The sequence below is a fragment of the Cupressus sempervirens genome, chromosome 9, assembly GCF_028749045.1.
Source record: "Cupressus sempervirens isolate cs-2001-9-10 chromosome 9, ASM2874904v1, whole genome shotgun sequence".
Classification (NCBI taxonomy): domain Eukaryota; kingdom Viridiplantae; phylum Streptophyta; class Pinopsida; order Cupressales; family Cupressaceae; genus Cupressus; species Cupressus sempervirens.
The window spans coordinates 498,600,966-498,628,494 of record NC_143126.1 but is presented as its reverse complement, the minus strand read 5'-3'; the positions used below and the strand labels follow the sequence as shown (position 1 = coordinate 498,628,494).

General features: G+C 36.7%; 1 protein-coding gene across 1 annotated transcript in view; it reads left to right on the top strand.

The window, feature by feature from the left end:
- LOC149539509 (uncharacterized) overlaps positions 1-27,529 on the top strand; it is a 62,221-nt gene that overhangs the window by 30,976 nt on the left and 3,716 nt on the right. The window contains exons 3-4 of the mRNA XM_089800739.1: positions 26,624-26,715; positions 26,975-27,233. Coding sequence (XP_089656865.1) covers positions 26,624-26,715; positions 26,975-27,233 — 351 coding nt within the window. The remainder of the gene's footprint in view (positions 1-26,623; positions 26,716-26,974; positions 27,234-27,529) is intronic.

Below are 27,529 nucleotides of genomic sequence, written 5' to 3'. Positions count from 1 at the left end.
ATATAGAGCTTTCTTTAGTGTGCATACCATATCTTTGTTTTCTGTCAGAGGAAAGCCTTCGGGCTACTCAATATATAGCTCTTCTTCAAGTTCTCCATTCAGAAAGGCCAATTTAACATCCATCTGATATACTTTGAACTTCTTATTTGCTGCATAAGTTAAGAACATTCTTTATGCTTCCATTTTGGCTATAGGGGCATATGTTTCCTCATTGTCTATGCCTTCTTGCTATGAGTAACCTTTGCATACAAGTCTAGCCTTGTTTCTCACAACTTTGCCTTGTTCATTCATCTTCTTTGATATACTTCTGCTAGGAGTTGTCAACTCAACTCTTTCTTCTGCTCTAGACATGGATCTTTGCTCTTCAATCTGATTCCCATTTTGTAAATCATTGTTAGTCTCAATGATAACTTCCACATTTTCATGGTTAGCCTTTGGATCAATAATAGTTACCAAAGCTATCTCTTCTACTACTTCCTCTTTCTTAACTAATTCAAGCTCATTATCTTTATCAGCACAATCATTCAAGAATCTTTCCATACTTGCTTTAAATTCTTCATCTTTATCAGAAAGCGAACTCTTTCTAGATTTTCTCTCTTAGGACATCTAGACGAAAAATGACCAAACTCTTTACATGTCCAATAAATGAAAATTTTCGTACCTTCTGGCTCTGTAAGCAGATCAATACATTCCTTGATCATCTGGTCTTCTTCGGATCTAGATTTGTCTTTATTTTCGCCTCTATTCTTTTGCATGCAACAAAAGGATTATGGATTCGGAAACTCGATGCTCAGTTCTGTACACAATTCTGATATCTCACCAAGAAGCTCCATCTTCTGGGTGTCAAAATTTCCTCTATCTAATTTTGGACTATCTTTTGTTGCCATGATCTCCCAAAGCTGTTAAGCTTTTCCTTCAAGGACTTGATGCTCTAATACCACTTGTTAGAATATATAGTCCACCAATATAATTGGGGGGGGGGGGGGGTTGTGAATTAGTTATACAACTAATATCACAACTATCAACCTTATTAAACTTTAACCACATGAGCAATATAATTAGAAACCATAACAAGATATTCATGCACAATAACACGAGATATGTTAACTAGGGAAACCCTTGATCAGAGGGGAAACCCCGGTGGGGATGGTACCCACAAGATGATGTATTAATATAAATATTCCTTGTTAGGGGATGGACCTTGTTAGTAGTTGTGCCAACCCTGTTAGGAGTTGTGGAAGACAACTAGAACCATTGCCCAAACAACTTCAAGGGCAAGACCAATGAACCCACTGTCCAAATGATCTATGTATTATTGCTTGTAGAATAATAGAAACGAATATTACTTCCTTCCTCTGTCCCGTCAACCGAACCTCTACTCCTTTTGATTTTGTAACCAGATCACAAAATGTGCATCCAATAATTCCTTGGATCGCTTACTCACATTCAATAAACACTTTGCTCCTCTTTGCACTTCGCACTTAGCACTTCGCACAATACTGGATACACTTTACAAACAAGGGAAACATCTTTCCTTTATACTATATCTTCAAAATAATTCCTTGAGTTGGCCTTGAGGCTTTCCCAATTAATTATAATAAGATAATTAATTAATTACAATTACAATAGCACTGTCGCCTCACAATCTATACAAAACTTCACACACGATACTAGGGCTTGCGCATCTGCTAACGTTATCATCTGAATGTCCTTTGTCACTGTCTGACTGCGCATCTTCTTATTACGTCTCAGATGAAAGATATAATACAAACATCAGAAACTGCTTTTCAAGCACTCTGTTTTTGTACTGCTCTTAGTAAATCAAGTACAACTTCCATAAATCTTTGACTTATGTGCTGTGCATTGAACCTCGTCATCAAGACACTGTACGGAACATGTCCATGACCGCGCATCACTAGACAAGCAAAACCTTGTCCGCACAACCAAGATCTCCCTCTGCTACTCTTCCAATCTTCACAGACTTACTGCTATGTTGACATCAATGACAAACACAGTCATGAATGCAACATGTCAATGCTCTCCAATACTTAGGACACTCACCCAATGTAGTATCATCAGTATTCATGCTAACACTGCCATTCTTATCTACAAATAGGGTAAGGGTGGCAGGTTGATCAAAGGTGGAGCCTTGACTAGGAGGAATGATAGAACACACCATTCATTTGGGTTGAGGTTTAGACTTGATTTTAATTGCTTTTAATTTAAGCCTCTCAAGAGCCAACTACTGAGCATTCTGGGTGCGATGTTTTGGCTTGTGATTGTTACTAGCCAACCCAAAGTCATGATCTTGGCTTTGGGGACATTTTGAAGAGCTTCAAAGACATGCGTATTCAAAGGAGGGGGAGTAGGGTAATCCACAAATTGGCCTTTTAGTTTGTCAAGTGTGGCATTGATGGCTGCATATTCTTGTATCCAAGAGGGGGGTGGCAAAATTTTCCCTTGAGAGGTGTCCTGCGAAGAAGAAACAAGGGTTTTGTTACTAGTTTTGCTAGGGAGATTCTTTTAATGTTACCACCTTGGGTAGGGGGTGAAATCAGCAAAGGGGTTCTCGTTTCTTTAGAATATGGCAATCTTGCTTGTGTCCTTTCCTGCATACGTAGCAACCAATGATACCACCCAAGAGAGTAATAGGGCAATTGATGGGAGAATTGCCAAGATCAAAGTGGAGGATATCCAAGATGTCAATTCCAGGCTTGAGAGATATAAGGACCCTAATATCTGTATTAGGGATTAAACCATTTGAGTGGTCAACTTTTTTAACTTTCCCATAGATTCAAGAGCGCGAGGGAGAAGACTCAGTAGAAATGGTTGGAGTTTAGCAATTGTAAACCACCTAGGGGCTTGATAATGCCATAATTTCATTATGGGGGGCTTCAAGTGTCCACGGGATGGCACGAAGTTCGCAAGGGCTGACTCTCCATAATTGTCTATCATAATGGCTTGTTGAGACTTAGGATCACAAAAAAGCATATGAAATAACTCTTTTTGAAGCATTCTGCAATATAAAAATTGAAACTCCATTTTTTCATCCCCATACCTTCTGAAACCAATCATTAAGAAAATTTCTCGAAGGAATCTTAGAGACATCTAAAGCAACAAAGAAAATAGTCAAATTTCTAAGCCTTACCTTCTCCTTTTCTATTGCTACTGTCATTCAAGGGTTCGGTTTAATGATTAGCTTGGGAGGAGAAGGAACCTTACCTCCATCTCCTGCACTGGCAGCAAATCCTTGGGTAGTGGTTGTGAAGAACTGGGCTCAATCTTGAAGGCTCCTTTTGTTTTGGACTGCTTGTTTAAATAAATGTGGATTGGATTGTTGTCTACGTCTTTCCCTATTTTCGTGCTGCCTTCCACAGCCTTAGGACTAGAGTAAACTTGTTTTTTCAGCTAGTGGATTATGGTTCTAAACCACAATTTCACTGTATAGAGTCTACTTGTTTCTGTTGACAATTGCAACATTGGCATTGGCATGATTAATGCTTAGAGAGGTAGACACCATTAATGGTGCCTTGTCCGAATATGCAAGGGGAGGGAGAAATCATATGAATTCTAGGTTGCAGAGCGAATAGCCTCTCTTATTACTACCCAATAGGATTTGATTCTGCCATGTCTTCATACTCCCCTCTATTCATATTCTTATATCTCTAAACCAGACCAGTGACATCCTTTGGCAAATGATAAGACACCTCTAAATGAGTTCTTTTGTAACCATTGGTCTCACAAGATTACTGATTACAAAATATGATTGCTGGATAATTCCTTTTATTGACTAGTCGCTCCCTTGTACATCGATTAAGGAACTATTGTTCCCTTGCACAATGACTAAGGAACTACAAGTAGGATTTACACAAGCATACAAAGTCAATGATTGAAGATTATAACCACAACCTTTTGGCTTGTTTTGTTAATTCTATACTCCACGCAAAGCCCAATTGAGATTGATACGCATAGAAAGAGTTGAGATAATCTCAACAATCTAGTAATGAACTCCATTGCATACTTTGTTATTGTTAAGGTTCTTCATTTTGTTGCCATGAATACTGATTTTGCACTGATTAGTCTAATTGACTCCTTCAATCGATATTACAATTAATGGTATTTTGTTTTTGGTTAATATGTTTATTAATGAATACATTTATATTCATTAATAAACATTCGTTTTCATATATTTATTAATAATAAATATTAATTTGTTTATAAGACCAAAGATATATATATATATATATATATATATATATATATATATATATATATATATATATATATATATATATATATATATATTTGTAAACACATTTATTATATATATTTGTAAACACATTTATTACGTAAATATAATCTGTGAAAAATAACATTTATTAATGACCTTATTTATTATTTATATAATCATTTACTAAGTATGTGGTTACAATATACAGTTGTATATTATTATTTATTATTAAAAATTGTCTCAAGAATGGAATATTACAACTTCCAATTTGTAGATCCCCTTTCTGAAACACAATTCCCTTCTCTTTGCCTCAACTCTCTGTATCCAGTTCTTTTGGAGCGTCCTCCAAACTAGCTTTCATGAAGTTCCTAGCCATTTATTGCAAGGGCTCCTTGCCTGTATCCTTAGCCTATTGGGCTTGGCGCTGAGCATTCTCCCTTCTTGCTCGAGTCTCCTAGCCTTTACAAAAGAGCTTTTCAAGCCAACACGATGGATAAATCTAGATTTCTTATCCAAGGATTTTCCAAATCTGAATTCTAATGCAAAACAAGAGCAGATTCAAAGCGAATTGAATTTGATCAAAGGACAAGCTCCGAGATTGTAAATGTAAAAGTGCATCAAAATCAGTAAGATTTCAATGCAAAAAAGGGCTAATTTCTCCATCAAAATGCACAATCAGACCAGATTTGGGTGAATTCTAACAATGAAATTATGCATTTCCATATTTGTATTAAGGGGATAATTTTCAAGAAGTTTCAAGGATAAAATCTAATTCCCAATTTGAATTTAAATTCCAAATTCAAAATCAGATTATCTCAAGTTCTGAAATCCCAAGCTCTAATCCAAGAATCTGGAATTCGAATCCATCATGATTTTTTTATGTTCTTCAAGGCTTGGATTTCACTTTGTACTTGTAAGGTTGATTTAAAATGTTTCCTCCCCTTTTTAGGATTGATACAAGGAAAGTGACGGAGGTGTGTGGAGTGATGGACAAATAAAAGTTGGGTAGGAGAATTCAACAATGCAAAAGATGATATCAACACACTCGAGGAGATTGAAAGGCAATTCGAGAAGAGGGACTTCATGACCTGAACAATGCAATTACAACATGGAGGGTTCATCAACAAATGCAAAGATCATCATATTCAACAAGTGAACCTAGAAGATTCAAAGAAAGTTTGAGGAAAGACAAGATTTAACTCAAATAGAATGCTATCACAATCTAATTAAATCCATGATCAACATGAAGGAAATCCAATATCGACACAAGGTCAATGATATCCAAGTCATTAAAGAAGATCAAAGCTAAGGAGGTTCAAGTCAAAGGTGTAGATCACCATGAAGATGAAGATGACAAGGAATCCCAAACATTGAAGGTGGAAATACAAAGGGCTCAACTACTACAAAGTCAAGACATCCAAGAGAAAGAATTTCAACAATGAAAAAGAATTCCTAAGGATGAAGAAGATAATCACTAAAGATGAAGCTGTTTGAGAATATGAACCATCACAATCATTTAAGAAAAGAAGATAAATTTCAAAAGAGTTAATCAAAGAAAGATAATGTTGAGTATCAAGAGATCTCTTCTTTGTGATACAAGATATGAATGTTGAGGTGGTGCACCCTCATCTTCTACCAAATAGAGGAAAAAGAAAGATAGTGTTGAGTATCAAGAGATCTCTTCTTTGTGATACAAGATATGAATGTTGAGGTGGTGCCCCCTCATCTTCTACCAAATAGAGGATTCCAAATAGACATGTCTAAGTTCATCAAACCTAACTCATTCATAAGTGAACACGTGGAAGACATATAATGAAATACTTAGATCAATTTTTATTGGTTATCCTTAAAACAACATGCATTCAAACATTTGTGATCTCCTTGTTAAAAGACATTAAATGTTTGTAGTTGGTCTTTGTAAGTTGTAACTACCCTAGTAGGGTTTGCTTGGAATTGTCTTGACCGTTGAGTTAGAACCAATTTGGGCGTTTCATTTGTAATATAGAGGTCTATAAAAGGCTTTCCTTCTCATTTATAGTCATTGAAGAGTAGATGTTAAAATAACACTAGGAGAAGATTAAAGATTGTTGCCTAGATTATGTTGATTTTAATATACAATTTTCATTGAAGATATGGTGGAGTTTTATGCATTGTTTTAAACATTTAATATGGCGGTCCAAATGATGGTCTCGCCAGTAGTCGGACAAGAGGGAGACCCCAACTTACTCTCTTCTTGTTAACTACTGGAATGGTAATGGCTCGTTATGGTCATGACCCGGTCTTTTACGCGATGCTGTGGGGTTCGTGGATATGCTTGTCATTACTGAGACTCATGAGAGCCCTGTGCGTCCTCTTTGGGGGTTTACAGGTTATCAGTGACTATCTGTGTATAGAGAGGAGGTTCGTACTTCTGGTGGGGTCTATGGGTCTAGTGGCGTGGCTTGTTTGATTAGGGATGATATTTTCAGCTGCACTTCTATTGTCCACTTTGATATGTCCAGATTTTTGTGGGTCTGCATTACCCATAAGAGTCACCGTTAGAGAGATTTCTTTATGGCTGTTTGTTATTTCCCACCACCTTCCTCCCATTATGCTATCCATGGTATTGAGGACGATGACCCTTACGTTGACCTTATTGAGACTATCTCTCATTTTGTTGGTTTAGGAGACATCATTATTATCGGTGATTTCAATGCGAGGACTAGAGAACTCCAGACTCTGCCTTATGACCGTAGTGTTGATTCCATTTGCTCCACTGAGATTGATCTTGACTACTTTGGGGTTTCAATGTTCTTCGTTTGATGCTCTTGGACCGCTTTCCTGCTATGGTCCTCACCTATTGCAGCTTTGTGAATCTTCTGGTTTTGTGATCTTGAATAATCTTTCTTGCTTTCCTGCATCTGAGCCCTTCACTTGCTGGCCTCATTGTGGTGGTGCTAGTGTTGATTATGTCCTCACTTGTCCCTCCATCCCCGTCATCCACAACTTCACCATCTTACACCTTCCTCTTGCGGACCATGCTCTCCTTAGTATTCGTACTTGCATTTCTGCTCTTGTTTTGCCTTGCCTTTAGTCACCTCATCTCTCTTCTATCGCTGCTCATTCACCCATTTGCTTCCGCTTCCTCGATGGTGACTGTGAGCTCTTTTCCTCTCGTCTTTCGAGATTCAATCCAACGTATTTTTTTGACTCCTGTGAGACCGCCTCCATGTTTGACTTGCTTGCGACGACCATTCGGAAGTCTGCCATCCTTTCCATACCTCACCGTCATTCGCTTCCCCTTCGTAGCAAACGCCGTAATACTTGTCCCATGAACCAACAGTTCGATGTTGATTGCAAAGCTTTTCATCGCTTTGTGCATTTTGCTTTCAAGGCTCGCTCCCTCGACTTTGCTCACCTTCGTTTGTCTTACCTTCATTTTCTTCGTAGTAAGAAACGATCCTTTACCATTTCCCAGTGCAAATCCCTTTGCTCCACCCTGATCTACAATCCCCAACTTTTGTAACACACTCTTTTCCCTCGTTGTTCCCCTCTGCCCTTCACCCTCGACTTTGGCTCTCTTACCTCTCACACCACGGCTCTTTATGACATCCCTGGGCAGCCTTCTCTCCACCCCACTTCGCCTCCTTTTTGTCACTTGTTCACCCCTTGCATTTATGAGGCCATCAAATTCATGAGATGTAACAAAGTAGCGGATGAGGAGGGATTCCAGGCTGAGCTCTTCAAGTTTGGTGCGTCGGTTCTGGGTCCCTACCTCTCTATTCTTTTCAATAGAGTGATTTGCATTGGGTTCCCAATTTCTTGGTCCAGGCATCTGATTTATCCTATTCACAAGAGTAGTCCTATCTCTGATCCGAGGAATTACAAAACCATCATGATTGGGCACATGTGTGCCAAACTTTATGCGACAACCTTTAATGCTATGTTATCTGGCGAACTTGACAAGAAAGGTTGTAGGGCTAGAGGGCAGGCAAGTTTCCAGGCCGACTATTAGACCATGGATCGCATCTTCACTTTACGGGCTATTATTGAGGAGGCTAGACATTGAGCGGTGAAAGTTTACTACTGCTTTGTTGATTTTCGCAAGGCTTTTCATTTTGTTCCTAGGATGGCTCTTTTTGAGAGGCTTCGAGAGATTGAGATTTCTGAGATGTTACCGCTATTATGAGATTGTATGAGACTGTGATTGGCAGATTCAGGACCCCTGAGGGTTTCTTAGATCCGATCCACAACACGATTGGGGTCAAACAAGGATGTCCTCTCTCCCCTACTTTGTTCGGTTTATATATTGATGAGCTTGAAGACTTCCTTTTGAAGTCTTCGCTCCCAAGTGATGGTTGCTACTTACATTTGGTTATGATCTCCATTCTTCTTTTTGCGGATGATGTAGTTCTTCTTGCTTCCTCTCCACAGAGTTTGCAGAGACTTCTTGATGGCTTGGGTTCCTTTTTTGTCTAGCGATAGCTTGTGGTTAACCAGGGTAAGACTCAAGTTATGATCTTTAATTGCTTAAAGACTTCTCATCTTCACTTCTTTTTCAGTATGAGATTGATGATTCAACCTAGAGTCAATAAGGGTATGGGCTCTCTTGCTATGCTTGAGAAACAATGCTTTAGACATTACTTTTAGGATACCTCATCCAAGTTATCCCTCTTGGACTCCCTTGTGCGGCCGACTATTCTATATGGATCTGTGGTTTAGGGCCCGTCTCTCCTTGGTTCTGATTGGGCCTCGATCGAGCTGGTTTAGACTTTCCTCTTGCGACGCATCATTATATGTCACAAGTTTACTCCTCATAGTATCATTCTTGTAGAGTTCAGTGCTCATCCCTTTAGTCTCATGGCCATATTTGATTTGATTTGGTTCCTCCATCGTCTGTGTGGTTTTGTAGATTTGGTTGGTAAACGTGATCGGTACTCCTACTTGGCATATTGTTCTTTTGTTACTATTGCTAGTTCCGATTCATGTTCTCGTACTCGTTTTTGGTATGTACAGGTGTTTTCTTTGTTGGGATCGATTGGGATTGATATTGACCACCTCCCTCCTTGCGCGTTCTCGCTGAACGTCCCTGCTCATCTCCTCCCCTCACGACAAGAGTTAAACAAGCATGTTAGACTTGACATTTATGGATAGCACATTACCACTACCTGGATTAACCCGCCTGGTGGCCTATGTCTGGGGATGACCTTCTATGCGAAGCACTTTTTGGAGATCTTTGATGGGATTATTGTTCGTCCTAGCTACCTTTCTTGGTGGTGGTCTCATGCCCTGCGTATCTCTGTGGGGTCCTTCAGAGTTGGTTCTCACTGTCTTCGTGCTCAAACTGACCATCATATTGACAGCGGGGAACGAATCTGTAAGTTGTGTACTTTAGGTGAGATTGAGATAGAGACTCACTTTATTTTCCATTGCACTATCTATTATGAGATCAGAGGGAGGTTTTTCTACCTGTTCTGGGATTGTTTCTCTCTTTCTGATTTTTTCAGTTACTATGACCAGTGGTGCCTTGCACTTTTTCTTTAGGAGGCCACTATACTCCGTGATAGTATGTTACAATCACTACTTTCTCACAGTCATACATCTACTCAACTCATTACTGCCTTTTTCACACCCTTATCTCCTTTGTGTGGTGTGAAAAGATCATCTTGTTCTACTAGTTCCTCTGGTCACTCTAGGTCTGTCAGACCCTGTACTGGCCTTTTGCATCAACGACACTCATCTATGAGTTCACAGAGATAGAGCAGAGCTTCTATCCATCGGTAGGCGTATCCTTCTGTGACTGATTTCTTTCTGCCTAGAAAGGACTCCTAGTCTTTGTCTTGGCTTCTCTTTGTTCCTTTTCTTCTTCTTTGTTTTGTTGTACACTTCTCTTTCGGACACTATTTGGTGCTCTTGTTGTTGTCAGCTTTCTTGTTGTAGTCCTTTAGTCCCATAGACCTCTTTGTGGTCTTTAGTTGGACATTAATATCATTATCTTATCTTATCTACTTCTTGAAGATTAGTTAAAGTTAATTGAGTTTAATAGAGTAGTGTGGCAATGTGTGATGAATTGCTTGGTTCACACCACTTTTACTTTGTTGATTGCAAATTGCAGTGCATGGTTAGTCTGAACCCACTCAAGCACTAGTTTGATTGTGGATATTCATTTGGATTGCGCCAGTATTGGGTAGTGGAATGAACATTTATGACATGAAAATCCTCTGTTACCTTTGGATATTTCTCCAAATTTTGTGTATTCATTTCCCCATGCTTCCTAATGGTGAAACAAAGATAGGTTTAAGGAATTCTAATATCCGAGCATTATCCATTGTTATCATTGTCCATAGGTGTTATTAGTAGTCTAGATTCTCTAAACCTTTATTCCTTTTTGCCTTTTATTTGAATTTTGATTCCGTTTAGTTCAAGATAAGGGAAAAGAGTTGATAAGCCGAGGAATGATTGTGTAATTCCGTTTGTATGTTATCAACAATTTCACGTCAATTCATTGAGTTATATCCAGCACAAAGTCGCTAGTTCACAATATAAAGCTTGTAGTTGCCTTATTTGATTGCACATTATCATATTGTTTGGTATTTGAAGTTTTCTTGTTCAAGAGGATAGAACACTTGGAAACTTATTCTGTGTTGGTGAGTGTTGTATAACATACATCAGCATGTCACTGTTGAAGATCTGATCTATTGTGATATTGCTATCAGGATTTAGCTGTGTGATGAGCTTAAGGGACTTTCTAATGAATGGTTCATAAGGCTCAACACTTGGTGAAGGTTTTGCAAATGGGGTTGCAAGCTTTGGGTTTAACCATGGAGGAAACTCCGTAGTTAAGCGCGCTCAGGCTAGAGTAATACTGGGATGGGTGACCTCTTGGGAAGTCTCGGTGCTTCACCCCTGTGAGCATCACCTAGATCCAATGAGTGTTAAGTGTTCCATTTATTCTCATGAGAGATGGGTTCATGTTGAATCACTACTCATGAAACATGGATCAATGAGTTTGACTCAAAATCACACAGCTAAATCCTGATAGCAATATCACAATTTGACTTGCTGTGGAAATTTCCTACTTATCAATTGATGAGCTTAAGGGGCTTTCTAATGAATGGTTCATAAGGCACAACACTTGGTGAAGGTTTTGCAAATGGGGTTGCAAGCTTTGGGTTTGACCATGGTGGAAACTCCGTAGTTAAGCGTGCTTAGGCTGGAGTAGTATTGGGATGGGTGACCTCCCGGGAAGTCCTGGTGCTTCACCCCTGTGAGCATCACCTAGATTCAATGAGTGTTTAGTGTTCCATTTATTCTCATGAGAGATGGATTCATGTTGAATCACTACTCATGAAACATGGGTCAATGAGTTTGACTCAAAATCACATAGCTAAACCCAGATAGCAATATCACAATTTGACTTGCTGTGGAATTTCCTACTTATCGATCTGATCTATGTTACAATATGGGATATAGGGATGTCACTGTGAAATCGCAGTAAATGTCACAACCAATGTATAAGTGATCTGTATGGGGTAATGCCATGAACTTGAATGTTCAACCTCTGATTTGTTTGCCATGAACTTTGATATGCAATAATGATGCTGTGATCTCCGATTGTCATGCAAATATTTTTACTGGTGACTGCAAATTGATATTGAGTTATTGCCTTTATGATGATGTGATCTGAGGTCATCGCTGGTCATGAACATGTATGAGATATTGGCGCCGGATTCAGAAGATGTTGCCGCTCTTATGATTGCTGGAAATGGTGATTGCCACTCTTATGCATGGTGGTCATGATTTTTGCTATTCCTGCAATAACATTGACAATAATTCTTAACCTATTAGTCCAATTATGTCTCTAAGAGACTTCACCTAATTGGGAATGACAACAGACTAGGGAGGATGTTTCAGCTCTAAAACTGGACACATCCAATGAATTCCACAAAGGAATCTCAAAGACAAATAGAAAGAAAGTTCATGATGGATATGTTGCACTAACAATGCCGATATATGTATGATGTTCTAGCAACGCAAATAAGATTGATTGCCGAAACCGAATGGGTGTCCACAATGAGTAAAATTAAATAGGTCTAAGCTAAGAGAGAGAGAGAGAGCGCACAGGTTTGCAACCTCAAAATGGGCCCCCCTTTCAAGGCCAACTAGCGCACGTCACACCGTATGAGCTAATGGCAAAATTAGATATAGGTCCAGGCTAAGGAGGGGACATGACAGCTAGACTACCATTGAATTGCTAATTTGTTGATTATGAATTAATAATGCTGTCAAAAATTGAAATCAGGCACAAAAAGGGGAAATGCATTGTTTCCTATGCTTTCCATTGCTAAGCCAAATTAGAATGGTATTGGCAGATATTGGGATGTCCAGGCCAGGGCTACAAACCCATCTACTTGGAAGGAGATTCATTATGCTAACAAAGTGCTCAATTAATCTGGTTGATGAAATTCAAAAGACAAGCCTTGGGAATATTTGCTCCTAAAGTTTCACCATGCATCATCTCTCCTTGTGGATTAAATCAATAGAAATTGACAGTGAAAATATGCCTTTGGTTAGTAATTATTTGTTATTTCAAATAATTAAAATATCAAATGATTTTATCTCAATGTCTCCAAATCCTTGTATATGCTAATCTTTTATTCACATTCCATAATAATAATTTTCAAATACAGGGAGTTGCTACTGTATAAGAGGATGGGCTTTGCTATTACAATAGTAAATAGTTTCTATTTCTATTTAATGGTTATCTATTGTAAATATTAGAATCTTTCTAATATTTAGTTAGCTTTTAGTTAGTTGTTAGTTATCTGCTAGTTAGAATAGAATGTTTCTATTCTTGAAGATTGTTTCCTAAAAAAAAATCGTTTATTCTTGTATATATTGATCTATTGATCTGTTTTAATCATAAGCAAGTATTTTACCAATTACTTCCCGCAATATGGTATTAGAGCAAATACTAATTTTTCTTTTTTAAATAAAAATTAATAATTTCATTTAGAAATTATCAGTGCCATTTCTGTTTGAAAAATAATTGTTTGCTTGGGTTCAGTTTGCAAATCGTACCCTTTTGTTGGTCAGTTTTGGAAAAATCGACTATGATAGAACCCTAATAGGGTTTCTTAGTGATGTTTTTGGTCTGAAAATCCCAACCATTCCTGGTCGTTTTTAGTTTGCAACCTATTCTGGACATTGAGCGATCTTTTTCTACAACTCGTGTTTTTTAGATGCAATTTCTTTGTATTTTTGACCCTTTTTTGGACGTGTTTTTGGGCTCTATTCGGTCGTAGTTTTCTTCAATCACGACTCCTGGTTTTCTCTACCTTAGACAAGTTTTTTTTGCACATCTGCCTCAAATGATGATGTCTAGGGTTTCTAATACTTGTTGTGTTAGATCCGAGTCAAGATTTTCCTATTTAAACTGCAAAATCTGCCTTTTTTTTCAAAACCCTAAATTTTAGTACTAGATTGGATTTTACTTTACGAATTCTTGGTAGGTTTTTCAAGAGCTCAACTAGGTTGTCATCTTTTTTTTTGGGTGCTTTGATTTCCAAACAAGTGGATCCAAAATCTGATAGCATATTCCTTCTGGGTTTTTCAAGCTCTCTTCTGAGTACCTCTTCATTATTTTTGGGTCTTCCAATTTTTTCCTCGAAGTATGCGCCTTCATAGATTTTCATGCTTTTTCACTCAAAAGCATGCTATGGCATCTTTGACTAATATTTTGCTAAAGGGAAATACAAAATTCAATGGTTAGAATTATGACATGTGGAAGCAATAGATGCTAATAATCTTTGAATATCAGAATATTGATCATATCGTTTTGGGTGCTACACAGCATTTGATTGTACCTAGTATTGATTGCTACTGTATAAGAGGACAGGCTTTGCTATTACAATAGTAAATAGTTTCTATTTCTATATAATGGTTATCTATTGTAAATATTAGGATCTTTCTAATATTTAGTTAGCTTTTAGTTAGTTGTTAGTTATTTGTTAGTTAGAATAGAATGTTTCTATTCTTGACGATTGTTTCCTAAGAAAATATCGTTTATTCTTGTATATATTGATTTATTGCTCTTTTTTAATCATAAGCCAGTATTTTACCAATTACTTCCTGCAATATGGTATTAGAGCAAATACTATTTTTTTTGAATATAAATTAATAATTTCATTTAGAAATTATCAGTGCCATTTCTGTTTGAAAATAATTGTTTGCCTAGGTTTAGTTTGCAAATCGTGCCCTTTTGTTGGTCAGTTTTGGAAAAATCTACTATGATTGAACCCTAAGATGGTTTCTCAATGACGTTTTTGGTCTGAAAAGCCCAACCATTCTTGTTCGTTTTTAGTCTGCAACCTATTCTGGACGTTGAGCGATTTTTTCCTACAACTCACATGTGTTTTTCAGATGCGATTTCTTTGTATTTTTGACCCTTTTTTGGATGCATTTTTGGGCTCTGTTCAGTCGTAGTTTTCTTCAATCGCGACTCCTAGTTTTCTCCGCCTCAGACAAGTTGTTTTTGCACATTTGCCTCAAATGATGATGTCTAGGGTTTCTAATACCTGTTGTATTAGATCCGCGTCAATATTTTCCTTTTTAAACTACAAAATATGCCTTTTTTTTTCAAAACCCTAAATTTCAGTACTAGATTCAAATTTACTTCACAAATTCTTGGTAGGCTTATTTGAGAGCTCAACTAGGTTGTCATTCGTTTTTTTGGGTGCCTTGATTTCCGAGCAAGTGGATCCAAAATCTGATAGCATATTCCTTCTAGGTTTTTCAAGCTCTCTTCTGAGTATTTCTTCATTATTTTTGGGTCTTCGAATTTTTTGCCTCGAAGTATGCACCTTCACATATTTTCACGCCTTTTCACTCAAAAAGCGTGCTATGGCATCTTTGACTAATATTCTGCTAAAGGGAAATAAAAAATTCAATGGTCAGAATTATGACATGTGGAAGCAACGGATGCTAACAATCTTTGAATATTAGAATATTGATCAGATTGTTTTGGGTGCTACACAGCATCTGATTGCAGCTAGTATTGATCATGATACATTTGATCATAATAATCAGGAGGCGGTGATGCTTCTCAAATTATCCCTTGCTGATGGTCAAATCCCTTAGATTCCCTCTAGCAAGACAACTGCCAGATATGGGAGCATTTCAAGAAACTTCACGAGACTTCAGAGAAAACAGGGCCTTCTTTCTCAAGAACACTCTGTTTTCTATTGTCATGGATCAATAGAAATCGCTCCAAGACCACCCGAATAGGATTTAGGAAATCCGTGATCAGTTGCTTGCCATTGGACGCAAGATGGAGGAAGAGGACATCATACTAATAACCCTCAATAGTTTACCCAAGTCCTATGAGCATTTTATTGAGACTCTCAACATCACTTCTATTGGTGTTGATTTGAAGTTCATAGATATCTGCATACTTTTGCTTCAGAAAGATTGGTGGAAACAGTAGTTTGATAGCAGTTCCAACTCCACTTCGAAAGAGAAAGCCTTTGTTGCTAACTCCTTTTAGAAGGATAAGGGCAAGTCTCATTCACAACAATTTTCTCAACAAAAGTCCTCTGCTCCAGCATCAGAAGCTCCAAGAAAAAGAACATTCAGTGCAACTACAACCACAAGTATGGTCGCATGAAGGTTGAATGTCGGAAACGCTTAGCTGCCCAATCTAAGCAATCTGGTTTGCAGCTAAAAGCAAACAATGCTGAGCGTCCTGAGAAGACAAAATCTGCCTTTTACACTTTCATGGCTAAAAGACCTGCAGATCATGTGAAGTCGTTTGCTTGGTAATTGATTCAAGTGCCTCTCGTCATTTCACCCATCACAGAGATTGGTTCACTTACTACTAGCCTTTTTTAGATTCAGTTATTTTTGGTGGAGGGGAAGAGTACATTGTTGTTGGCAAAGGAAACATCCAAATACAATCTGCTAGGAGGAATCTCATTTTCCTCATGTGTACTGCATTCTAGGGATAGAACTAAATCTACCCTCAATGAGTTAGTTGTTGCGACACTTTTCACGGTTGGATGTAACCTTTAGTTCACATCAGTGCACCATCACTGATAGGGAGACTTAGTTTGTTGTTGCAATTGGTCTTGAGGATCGTGGTCTTTTTAGACTTGTTGATTGTGGTGATTCTTGGGACTTAGCGATGGCCACTCGACGGTTTTCGGATAGTTCAATTTGCCATCAGCGGTATGGGTACTTAAATGTGCATTATCTTTCTTAGCTTGCTCGGGAAGAGTTTATCCTTAGATTGCCAGAGTTTTAGATTTAGCAGCTTGGCTAGGAAGCAACGATTCATGGTAGGATTCTCAGGTACTTCAGCTTAGTCATGCCGATATCTGCGGCCCTATGGCCACTCCTGTTCTTGGGTCCAAATATTTTCTGTTGTTTGTTGATGATTTTAGTAGAAAAATGTGGGTCTATTTTCTTAAAAAGAAATTAGAAGTGTTTATTGTATTTTAGAATTTTAAACCTCTAGTTGAAAAAGAGTCTGGGAAATCAATTATTGCTCTTAGGTCAGATAATGAGGGAAAATTTTGTTCTAATGAACTCTCTAGCTTCTGTGATATTCTTAGCATCAAGTGCCAATTAACCACACCTCAGTAGAACAATGTAGTTGAATGTCAGAACAAAACAATCATCGAGATGGCTCGATCCATGCTAGACCAAAGACACGTTCCAATTAAGTTTTGGGCTGAAGTAGTTAAAATTGTAGTTTACCTTTTGAACCGGTCACCCACTGTGGCGGTCAAAGGTAAGATGTGAGGCCTCGCTCCGACCCATCGTAGCATGGTGATACCTTATTATCATTTTGATACTCACGACTCGAGATGTTGAGACATTATTTGATGCTTTGAACATATTATATTATTTCATGCTGTGTGATGTTATTTTCAGATATTGATGGTTATCATTTAATGTTTTATGTATATGTATGTTGATGAAATCAGTAAATGTAGGATTGATACTTTGATTTAAGAGATTTTAAATGGTTAAGAATTAAGTAGGATGAAAGAAACCCTGATTGATGTATGTTTCAATTTATGTGAATTTTTGATACGTATATATATATGTACATGTGATTTTATGGGACTACTCATGTGTGCAATGAGTGTGCAGATATTTTAGCTGAGAAAACCGACGGAGGAACAAAACTGATCTTTATGTGCTAATCTTGGAAACCTTGTTGTTCGTAATTCAAGTATTTTAATTGTGAGATGTATGTATGTATCCTTATGCGATCAGTAAATGTTAATGTTCGTAACTATGTTTCTTTAGTGTCGCTTGACACTTGTGAATTGTTTATGTTCTTCTACGTGCTAGCTAGGGTTATCTGTGTAACCTCTGGACCTAAGTCGGTTTAAGTTAGTGTCAGTTTGCTAATTGGGTTCTTAATCGAGTTTAGTCACCCTTAATCCGGATTAGTGCCTAATCTGCATTGTTAGAGTTGTTAGATGGTCCTATTTAATTCCTAGCTTTTGTTTGGCTCTAAACCTATTCCTAAGGCTTTAAAACATGTAATATTTATACCCAAGGGGTATGGGTATGGGTTGGGGGTCTTTTCCAACCCCTAAGCCCCTTTTGTTGACTTTTGAGATCACTCAAAAAGTTTCATTTTACCTTTGTGCGAAAATTGCAAGTTGTTATTTTGAGTTGCCTCACCTCACCTCCACTTAGTGGTTAACCATATGGGTTGAGTTAGGAGCTTCTAGATTTGTAGGTGGGTGGGAGAAGTTATTGATCCCTTTAGTGGTTGAGTTTGAGGCTTATTTAGAGGCCCTTCTTGGACTAGTTGAGGTTGTTACCCAATCTCTACATTTAGAGAGGAGTCTTGGAAGATTGAAGCAAGGAAGGGAAAAACTCTACTCAAACATGTTCATTTGCCATTACCTCTTTGTGAAGGTAGGAATTCTCATCTCCCTTGTTCAGATTTTCATGTTTGTTTCATGCTTATGCTACCTTGTTGTTGTTTGAATGCTTGTATGTATGTGGGCATGTTGGGAAGGTTTGAAAACCATGCTTTTTGAATGTTTTCCTTTCATGTTTATGTTTGAATTTTGAGATTTTCTTGTATGGGTGTTTTGGCATTACTCACCCTTGGAGAGGGCAGAAGTGGCCAATTTCGGGAAAGGTCCTTTTAGTTGGACTCCAACAGTGTAGAGTCTCTTCTCAGGATGAGAAGAGGGAGAGAGGGTAGAGTGTTATGGGCCCCTACCTGTCAGCATAAACCACGTATGAGTTTTGGCATGTAAGAATGGAAGAACGGAAGTTTTTGATTTATAGCCCCGATTGGGCACCTGGTTTGGTGTTGTGTCTGACATCTCCTGTTGGAAAAATCCACGTTTCTCTAGTTTTGATTTATTGTGAATTCTGTTGTGAAAACCTAGTATGAATATGCAATGTTTGATTTGTTTCTTGGTTATGCTTGTTGTCATCTGATCAGATTCTGTTTCCTCCACGGTTCGTAGAAATGTGTTGCAGAATTTGGTATGGAACCTTTGATGAGGGTCATGAAGGAAATTCAATTAAATTGTTGTAATTTGGGATTGATACCCTATGTAATTTGTATTTCAAACTTTGTTGTAATGGCAACGAAGCCGGGTTTTCTTCCTGGTTCTTTCCCGGCTGAGCCTTTGAATCAGGTTTGCCAATAAAATTGGTGATCGAGCGTAATTGTTTATCATGTGATTTAATCGTAATTTTCAGTTATTTGAATTGCACATCAAAAATAGGATGAAATGATGATGGTTTAATTAAGTAGAATTTCAAGTTTTCTTTATGTTGAAAATGAAATTTATGTTTTGAATGAAGGTTCAGTTTTCGGGATTATTGGAAGCAAACAATTCTTGCATTATAGTTAAAATGGATCATTCAAATCCTTGGTATATTTAATTTGAAATAGGTCCTATTAGATTTATTGAAAAAAAAATATAACCCCTCTTAGTAAATCAATCAACTTCAAAATGTATACTTAGAAAAATAAAGGCAAAAAAAAAAAAGTCCCAAGAGAGTAAAAACTCTCTGGTTTTTGTATGGGAAAGCAAAATTAAAACTTTTGTAGAAATAGAGAATATTCTCTATTGATGCTTTTTTAAATTTTAAATCAAAAAAAAAATTTGATTAGAAAGAATATATATATATATAATCATTATTCTTAATATCTATTCTTAATTATCCTAAAATCCTATCCTAAAACTTGAGCTACCAAACCTTTTCAAATTAATTCCTAGCTTGTCATTGGTTCAACAAATATCTTACTCCCAATACCCACGTTGGGATCTGAGAGGGCTGCCAATAGCAATGGGACAGCTATCACCATGGTCAATGTCATCTTGAACTAGGAAAGCGCATCACCAAGTGTTTAGGGGATGGAAAACTTTAAAACTTTATGTATATCCTTTTACCCCCCTTCCTAGGCGTCAGTGTTGTGGCTGGAAGGCAGATTGGAGCTTTAAACAAAGTCAATGCAATTAATGTGATTCGACCCTTGAAGACTCCCATGAAATTTGCAATCCAAAGGGACCACGTGGTTTGGAGGAAAGTAGTTTCAAGTGGGCATTTAAGCTGGTACAAATTAATTGTTTTAAAAACTTATCCTTCATTCCCTCTTAGGCATGCCCCTATTTCTTGGGTTTTGCATGTACTTGGGAAGGTGGGGGACAGACTTGCAAGGAGGCAGGCTTGGCCAGCGCTTGGGCAGCGTGTAGGCCTTTTCAAAATGCATGGCTTAGCTTGGGTGTTGGGATGTGTTGGATAGGATGTAGATGTTTAGGTGGGAAGAGTCATTATGTTTTTGGGGTCAAGTTAGTAAGTAGGTTAGTTAGTATATTAATTATTTTAGTTAGTTTTTATTTCGTTTTTATTTTGTTATTAGTTTTTAGTTAGTTTAAAATTTATTTAATTGTAAGTTATTTTAAATTTAGTTTGTAGTTATTAACTAAGTTGATTTAAGTTAGTTAATTTAATAAAGATTTGAGTTAGTTTTTATTATGTTAGTTTAGTTTAGTTTTAGATTAATTTATTTGTTGATAATTTTAGTTAGGTGTTAGTTTATTTTGTTTTATCTTTTGTTAATAGTGTTAGTTTATAAGTTGTTATTGTAGGTTAGTTTAAATTGACATTGTTAATTACTGTTTTTAAAAAATTGCTATGTTATTACAAAAGTTAGTTTATAGTTGTAGTTAGTTAATTTATTTAAAATTGTTTTAGTTAGTTATATATTATGATAGTAAAATTTAGTTGTTTTAATATTAATGTTAATTTAATTAGTCTTTGAATATTATTTAGTCTTTCTTTAATAGGTTGATAATTGATCATAACTTAATAGTTTATATAGGGGTATGGGTAGATGTAATATTTTCCTTTAATAAATTCTTGATCTGATATTTTCAAAATAATTTGGAACGAACTCATTTAAATTGTTATTTAAATAATTTTCATGTATTGTTATAGAGGAAATATAAATCTATTGTTTTAAGATTAATATGAAACGAAATAAACATCGATATTATTTTAATAACGAGAGCTTCATTCTAACGATGTATGCCTTCACAAGATATGTAACTTAAGATGTAATGAAGAGAATCTTTTCTTGAAATGTGATTTAACCTTATTGAACTTTGAGCATTCTAATAATTATAATTTAAAAAAAAAAAAAAGATGTGTGTTTTTGCCACGTAGTTTGGGCATGACATAAGAGTCTGGATGAGACCTACTTAGGTCATAAGCCCAAAATCAATCACCTAAAAGTTTTGGTTCTCTTACCTATGTTTGGATTTGTGATGCATCACACACCAAGTTGGATGCCAAGAGTCAGAAACTCATGCTTGCTAGATACTGCAGTCTTCACAAAGCTTACTGTTTGATTGACAGCAAGACATCTCGTCTCTTGTACAATCAAGATGTAGTCTTTGATGAGCAGTGAGGACTATTCATGCCTGTTTCTCCTATTCCTAATTTAGTAGATCAGCCTATGGAGGCTCATGATTTGGGAGTTCGGCTTCCATTAGGTCCACCTAATGGGATGGTTCTAGCGGCTCCAATAGTCCCAACAACTCCAGTTATACCAATGATTCCTTTATAGACACCTCTGGCTTCTCTTGCAAGATCACCTTGATTTGCAAATGCTTCACTTGATTTTGATCTAGATTCTTCTAATGAGGAACTTGATCATAGAGCATCTCTTGATACTAGTGTTGGTCCTTCTCCCCTTTGGCCTAAGTGGTGAGCTAAGACACTCGCTAATCTTCAAGATGATGAGCTCATTGATGGGAGAACTACTTGGAAAAAGAGCAAACCTATAGAGTCAGTTAATTTTGCTTTCATGGCCAATATTCATAGTGTGTTTGAACCTCAGACATACTTTGAGGCTAATGTGATTTCAGAGTGGGGACAAGCCATGACATTTGAACACTAGAGTTTGTTGAAGAATCACACCTGGGTCCTTTATGATCTTCCACTAGGGGAGAATCCCATTGGCTGTAAATGGGTCTAGAAAATAAAATACAAGTATGATGACACTTTTGATAAGTACAAAGCTCGTTTAGTTGCAAAGGGCTTTTCTCAGCGTCAGGACATTGATTATGAGGAGACCTTTGATCCTACAACAGAGATGAACACAATTAGATCACTTCTAGCCATGGCAGCATAGTTTGGCTAGAAGGTCCATCAGATGCATGTCAAGAGTGCTTTCTTGAATGGTGACCTACAAGAAGAGGTCTACATGATGCAGCCTCTTGGTTTCAAGTCTGCTTGTAAAGAACATTAGGTTCTTAGATTTTTTAAATCCCTCCATGGCTTGAAGTAGGCCCCTAGGGCATGTTACATGAAAACTGATAAGTACCTTAGAGATCAAGGCTTCCAGAGGAGTTCTTCAGACTCAAGTTTGTACATCAAGACTACAGAGTGGATGATTTAATCATCACTAGTAGTTCGACATCTTTGATTTAGGGAATCAAACAGAGTTTATGCCAGTCTTTTGATATGACTGACCTTGGGTTCATGCATTATTGCCTAGGTGTTGAAGTTTGGCAGCAGTCTTCTGGTATATTCATTTCTCAGTCCAAATATGCAAGGGCTCTATTAGACAAGTTTCGTATGCAGTATTGCAACCTTGCATCTACACCCATGGAGAAAGGTCTAAAGTTATCAGCCAATTCTGGTTTTTCTCCAGTTGATGATACTACAAACACGAAGCTAGTAGGCAACCTCATCTACCTCTGATACTAGACCTGAGATCAGCGTTGCACTCAGCTACATTTCACACTTTATGACAGCTCCCAAGGCTGATTATTGGATTGCAACAAAGAGCACCCTTCATTATGTGAAGGGCACTACAAGTTATGGGCTTCTTTACTCTTGGAGTTCTAATCCTAGACTCAATGGGTTCACAAATTCAGATTGGGTAGGTTCTGTTGATGATAAAAAGTCAACTTTTGGAAACGTGTTCAGTTTGGGATTCGGTGCTGTCATGTGGATCAATACGAAGCAGTAGGCAGTTTCTCTCTCCTCTACAAAGGCTAAATATAGAGGGACAGTTAAAGTAGGTTGTGAAGCTGTTTGGTTTCGTTGGATGCTTGGGGATATGCAAATGTCACCAGTAGCCCTAAGAACTTTGTTTGTTTATAATGAAGGCGTTATCAAGTTAGCACGAAATCCAGTCTTCGATGAACGAACCAAGCTTGTGGATGTTCACTATCACTACATACGACAGCTGGTTGAAGACATGACAATAGACTCACAATATGTTCCTACAATGGATCAGATTGCACACATTCTCACCAAGCCTCTTGTGTTAATGTTTGGTAGCTTCTGTCAGATAACCCTATGGATATACATGTAATTATATATGAGATATAATTCTATGTGAGATATAAACTTATTATATGTGAGAAATATGTATATATATATATATATAACTAACAATAATTAAGTTTATATAAATTAATTATTAGATTATTGAATAGACATGTCTATTCAATAACCAATGCTCAATATAAATGAGAGGATGTTGCATATGGAAAACATATACCTTAGTAAAGGCAATGCTTAGTACATTTGCAACAACAATCGGAGAAACTTAACATGGTATCAGAGCAGATTTCAATCCTGGTGAAATTTAGTAAAACATTAAACAACTTATGTTGGACTGTCATTCAACAATGACCTTAGTAGGAAAGAAAGGCACTGTCTGAGATGCTCGCCCAGAGGAACCCGTGTGGAAGATTTTATTGTCGTAGGTGCATAGGCCAAACTAGGATCAGATCTAAGCCACTGCGTATGATAATGAAGGTTTGACCAACTCCTTGGAGATGCTAGTCAAATAACGAATTGAAGATCATGGTCTAGTGATTTGAAGATAACTTGACTTTAAACCTTCCGCCACATGAGCAGTCGTAATAGGAATGTCTAAAATGAACTTGGTCTCATAATCTGCTATGGTCGCAGATGGTAGGGTTTGAAAATAGGGTACACGCAATTTTTGACAGATGATGATTATAGGTATTCAACGTCATATCTCCCAACTCTTTGGATATCAACCTGAATAATTCATTCGTAGAAAGGTCAAAATATGTGAACACTTGAAAGCGCACGACAATAGTTCAAATTTGCATCGCTAAAGCCATTGATGAATGACAACTAAAATGTTTGTCCTAAATTGGTTTTGTGGAATGATTTCCATGGCTCTGTTAGACAAGCATCTTGTATTAAAAATTCAAGTACCCTAAACTAGTAGTCTCAAGGGCACTCTTTCTATGGAACTTGTCCTTCGTAAATAGAAAAAAAACAAGAGAGGACACGAGGAGCTCGTTGGAGAGTTACAATGAATGGAAGATGGATGGCTTTAAATTGAATGTGGACGGATTGATATTGAAGGTCTCTCCTTAGTTTCCAGTGAAGGAACATTGTTTTGTAAATGGCCATGTGAAGGATGTGGAGATAATATTATAGTGGAAATCAATAATTGACATAAACAACTATTCTTCATGTCCAAAACCACGAGTAAAGAGGGCTCACTGAACACCAAACTAATAAACAAAAATGAGGGAGATTAAGATTCAAAGGGAGAAGACTGAGGATGCTATTTGGTTAACCTTCAGTGAACCCGATTTTATTAATTGAGAGGGAGTACACCATATTGATATGGATTCCCTAGTGATCTATTAATTGTGACAATCATGAGGACTGTGATTCAAAAATTGTGACCATGTGATTTTAATGGGCCTACCCCTGTGTACATCATGAGGAAGTGACAACTTCCAAATGATCATCACTTGTATTTGGGAGAAGTTGTTGTAAGGTGACGATCTTACAATCAACTTGTATTATGAGATCTAATAAATTGAGTAAATGGTGAATATCTTGTATCTCAACATTCTGGGAGGCCATTACTCTTAGAGTACTTGGTGAATATTATTGATATTCTGGGAGGCTAATACTCTTGATATCAAATGTGATGTCTAAACATTTTGAGTAAGTGGTGAATATCATTGATATTCCGGGAGGCCAATACTCTTGATATCAAATGTGATATCTAAATGTTTTGAGTAAGTGGTGAATATCATTGATATTCTGGGAGGCCAATACTGTTGATATCAAATGTGATATCAAACCTTGTTTTTTTGAGTACTTGATGAATATCGGATGTCGATTTTCTGGGAGATCAAGACTCTTGATATCAAATGTGATATCTACCCTAGTTTGAGTAATTGATAAATATCATATGTTGATATTCTGGAGATCAATACTCTTGATAACCTATGCGATATTAATTTGTGGAAAACTTCTGAGATATCCTTAAATTCTTAATATTACCATTGGTGTAATATTTGTCTTGTGTTTATCCTCCCTTGCTAAGAGGGATTGTCAATGTTTGGTAGCTTTTGTCGGATAACTCTATGGATATACATGTAATTATATATGAGATATAATTCTATGTGAGATATAAACTTATTATATGTGATATATATATATATATATATATATATATATATATATATATATATATATATATATTAATTATTAGAGTATTGAATAGACATGTCTATTCAATAACCTATGCTCAATATAAATGAGAGGATGTTGCATATGGAAAACATATACCTTATTAAAGGCAATGCTTAGTACATGTGCAGCAACAATTGGGGAAACTTAACATCTTGGTGTAGATAAGTTTGTCAAATTCAGAGGACAACTTGGTGTAGTGGATAGATTAACCATTAAGGGAGGGTATTACAATAATAGATAGTTTCTATTTCTATTTAATTGTTATCTATTGTAAATATTAGAATCTTTCTAATATTTAGTTAGCTTTTAGTTATTTGTTAGCTGGAATAGAATGTTTCTATTCTTGACGATTGTTTACTAAGGAAATATTGTTTATTCTTTTGTATATATTCATCTATTTCTCTGTTAATCATAAGCAAGTATTTTACCAATTACTACCCGTAATATTTGCATCCCGATTATTCTTTGGAACAACCAAGATGGTGAGCTGAAAGAAGCTTTTGACAGAAATAATAGAAAGACTGAAATTAAATTAAATTAACATCCATAAGCAATTAAAGTATCCATTCACAAGTTGGGTTGCTTCCAGTAAGTTTGATGTAAAGAGTCTGTTCTGTGCATTATTATGATTCACTTTGTATTCAGCAACAGAAGTCAAGTGGATTATTTTAGGTCAGTTTTAAAACTCTGAAATCATGAAATGTAATGTGCACTGAAGCTATCTCTTTTTAATATTTTTTTAATCTAGTACACATTGATTCACAGTCATTCTCTGATGTATTTACTATTATCACATACACCATCAAATATTTTCCTTCATCTTAACAAACTTCGGTCAAAATGCTAAATTGTAGTGAAGCTTACCAATGGAACCTAGTACCTTTGGAATTGGTAATATGCTGTAAACAGCTCTACCAAGATTGATATTAATTGATTTCTACTCAAACTTATGTGAAACTTTGTATTCAGTAACAGAAGTCAAGTGGAGTATTTTAGGTCAGTTTTGAAACTCTGAAATGTAATGTGCACTGAAGCTATGTCTTTTTAATATTTTTTTAATCTACTATGCATCGATTCAGAGTCATTCTCTGATGTATAATCACATACACCATCAAATATTTTCCTTCCATCTTAACAACTTCGGTCAAAATGCTAAACTGTAGTGAAGCTTCCCCATGGAACCTAGTACATGGTGAATATTTAGGAATTGGTCATATGCTGTAAACAGCTCTACCAAGATTGATATTAATTGATTTCTACTCAAACTTATGTGAAATATAATCAACCGTATTTGGTGAATTTCTTTGTCTTTCTAATTTCTTTTTATGTCATATGACAGTAGAAGTACTGCTAATTGTTGTTGATATTCAGGTGCTGCTTGTCCTTGGAGCAGCAGGTGGAGTTGGATTGTCAGCTGTGCAAATTGGAAAGGTTTGTGGGGCAGTTGTAATTGCTGTTGCGAGGTAAGTTATTGATCCATTATCCATGACTCAACTTTGCATCTTTCTATTTTGCGTGTGCTATCTGTTCTGTAAAATTGGTCTCCCTTAATTAGATAGGGCATTGTAGTCTCTTATTCTGAAAGTTTCTTTGTTTCAAGGGTCATTAAGTCAAAAAAGATTGCAACACCTGATAAACGATTTGCAAAGAAATAAGCCACCAGAATATATATGAATGTGTATGAGGTATGTGATGATCGGTTCTGAAATGTGTAAAATTCAGAGGACCTGAAAAAGAATGTCTTCTTAAGTCATTAGGTGCTGATCACGTGGTTGACTCTACTGTTAGTAGTATAATTCCCAATGTACGGGACTTCCTCAAATCAAGAAATCTTAAGGGAGTTGATGTTCTCTATGATCCTGTTGGCGGAAAGATTTTAAAAGACAGCTTGAAGCTTTTGAGTTGGGGAGCCAAGATTTTGATCATAGGATTTGCGAGTGGAGAAATTCCTGTTATTCCTGCAAATATTGCCCTTGTAAAGGTAGACCTGACATCCCTTGCTTTTGCAGAATTTCAAGTATTTACTGTACAATATATTTGAATGCTTATTATTTCAGAATAGACATATTGTTTTCATTCCATTCCAGATTTTATTTCTATACTGAATCAATACATATTTTTCAAGTGATTTCTTGTGTATCAGTTTCATTTATTGTTGATGTATGCTGTCATGATATTGAGAAATCTTCCAGCATATGCTTGTGTATTTCATGCATTTCTATGCGTAAGATTATTTTAATATATCCAAGTAAATAATTATATTTATATCAGGTATTG